Raw genomic sequence first — 2648 nt, forward strand, 5'->3', positions numbered from 1 at the left:
TCGAGTGGGTGTGAAGTGGGCCGAGTGCTGGTTCTCGTTTGTGCTGCCCGATGCCTGGCCGGCCACGCGCCTTCTCGTGCTCACTGGCCGCCCTGTGTCTTCTCTGGAGAAACCTTTGTCCAGATCCTTGGTCCATTTTGAGGAAATATATTTTTATTGATTTCAGAGAGGAAGGGAGAGGGAGAGAGAGATAGAAACATCCATGATGAGAGAGAATCGTCCATCGCTGCCTCCTGCACGCCCCACGCTGGGGATGGAGCCCGTCACCGGGGCATGTGCCCGGCCCCGACCGGGAATCCAACCGTGACCTCCTGGTTCATAGGTCGACGCTCAACCCCTGAGTCACGCCTGCCGGACCCTTTGTCCATTTTTAAATTGGGGTTTTATCTGTTCATGATCGGATTGTGAGTGCCCTTTATGGATTCCTGATGCGAGCCCCTGATCAGATAGGCGATTTGCAGAACTGTTATCTGATGCCGTCGGCTGTGTTTTCGCTTTCCTGATTGTCCTTCGCAGTGTTTCATTGTGGCGAGCCCACTTTATCTTTTTTTTTTCTTGGTTGCTAGTGCTTTTGGTTTTGTTCCAAAGTCGTGAGGATTTACGCCTGTTTTCTCTCAAGAGTTTTATAGTTTTAGCTCCTGTGTTTAGGCTTTTGATCCATTTTGAATTAATAATTGCGAGTGGTAGGAGGTAGGGTCCACCTTCAGTCTTTTCCATGGAGGAGCCCGAGGGAGCTGGGAGCCGGGGCCGGGATCTGAGTGCCGTGGGAAGGGACGCAAGGCGGCCAGGGAGGGACGGTGCCGGCGGCCCAGGTGCCTAGACACACCACGGCCTGGGGCCAAGGGCAGGGCCCGGGGCAGGCCCCAGGGGGCAGGGAGGGGCAGGGCTGGGTGCCTGGTGGTCCATGGGTGCTGGTGGGGCCATGGGTGCTGGTGGGCCATGGGTGCTGGTGGGGCCATGGGTGCTGGTGGGCTGGGTAGAGGGGGAGCCAGGAGTGTTCTCAGCTGAGGCGAGGAAGGCCCCCTGGGAAGATGGGGCCGCTAGCCTGCAGGGCCTGCGCACCTTCACCTCCCTCACGTGTGGGGAGCTTGGGCAAAGGGACCAGGAGAGGAGGGACCTAGAAGGACAGTGGGCTGGGGGGACAGCTGGGTTCTGGAAGTTCTGGACCGCAGGGTGCGGGGAGGGGGGGGGCAGCTGGTGGAAAGCAGAGGGTGGTGTCCCCAGCAGGTGTCCTTGAGCACGAGGCCACTATCATCTTTATTCTGTTCTTCTTGGTTTTCACATGAGTGTGCGTGCTGACCTTTTGAAACGTATCTTTGTTCTTTTTCTGAGTGAATGAATGACTACATGGGAAGCTCATGAAGCAGGCGGGGGATTAAGTATCCAGAGATACAATGAGCCCCACTGTTGCTGTCACCACAGGACTCACCCCTGAGCTGTGTTCCCGGGCTGCGTAACAGAGTGACACGGGCTAAGACAACAGAAACGGATTCTCTCACGGTTCGGGAGGCCAGAAGTCCAAAACCAAGGTGTCGGCAGGGCTGTGCTTTCTCGGAAGGCTCTAGAACAGCGGTTCTCAACCTTCTGGCCCTTTAAATACAGTTCCTCATGTTGTGACCCAACCATAACATTATTTTCGTTGCTACTTCATAACTGTAATGTTGCTACTGTTATGAATCGTAATGTAAATATCTGATCTGCAGGATGGTCTTAGGCGACCCCTGTGAAAGGGTCGTTCGACGCCAAAGGGGTCGCAACCCACAGGTTGAGAACCACTGCTCTAGAACCTTTCTGGCCTCTCCCAGCTCCTGGGGGCCCTTGGCATTCCATGGCTTGTGGCCACATCCCTACAATCTCCGCCCCCATCTTCACATGGCTTCCCTGCGTGTCTCCTCTTCTCTGTCTTATGAGGACACGTGTCATGAGATTTAGAGCCCGCCGACCAATCCAGGGCGATCACCCGAGATCTGTAATTACAGTTGCAAAGGTCCTATCTATATATATAAAAGGCTAACATGCTAAGTGTCCGACCGTCTGACCGGTCACTATGACTCACACTGACCACCAGGGGGCAGACATTCAATGCAGGAGCTGCTGTGATGCACACTGGCACCATGGACCTGGCACCCACAAACCAACACTCAGCTTCCCCCAAGTGGGACACAGGCCCCGCCACCATCCCGGAGTGACACCTCACCAAATTGCAGCCAGCGCTGCCAAGAACCCCTGGCACAAAATGCAGCCCACAGCCCAGTCCAGCCCAAAACGGTTGCTGTGGGCACCGGGTAATGACGTCATGTAGCAACGCCCAGCTTCCTCTCCATAGCAACTAGCCTCCTTGGAGTTTCTTCAGCCCAGGAACACGACTTGCTTCATAGCCAGGTGCAGACGTTTCACACTTTCACCAAATGTCTGTGAAGCGTTTTCCATGCCTCATCTCATTTGATCCTCACAGAAGTCCTGGAGTAGGTAGATAGGAGACTCGGTGGAATCCTATTTTCTTTTCATTAGCCAGAAAATGGAGATTTAGAAAGTTTAGAAACTTGACCCGACTGAAAAGAAGTAAGAAATGGTGGGCCTTGAAAACGACTTCAGGTTTTCTCACTGCGCAGAATATAGTCAAACGCTGCTGCAGTTAAATATTTTAC

At 54.1% G+C, this 2648-nt stretch overlaps 1 protein-coding gene across 1 annotated transcript in view; it reads left to right on the forward strand.

Annotated features, from left to right (window-relative positions):
* Window positions 1–1553, forward strand: part of LOC106695758 (microtubule-actin cross-linking factor 1) — an 11817-nt gene extending 10264 nt beyond the window's left edge. The window contains exon 3 of the mRNA XM_014450583.2: window positions 1423–1553. Coding sequence (XP_014306069.1) covers window positions 1423–1457 — 35 coding nt within the window. The 3' untranslated portion in view covers window positions 1458–1553. The remainder of the gene's footprint in view (window positions 1–1422) is intronic.
* Window positions 1554–2648: the final 1095 nt, after the last annotated feature.

Source organism: Myotis lucifugus, unplaced genomic scaffold (assembly GCF_000147115.1).
Source record: "Myotis lucifugus unplaced genomic scaffold, Myoluc2.0 scaffold_2752, whole genome shotgun sequence".
NCBI lineage: Eukaryota > Metazoa > Chordata > Mammalia > Chiroptera > Vespertilionidae > Myotis > Myotis lucifugus.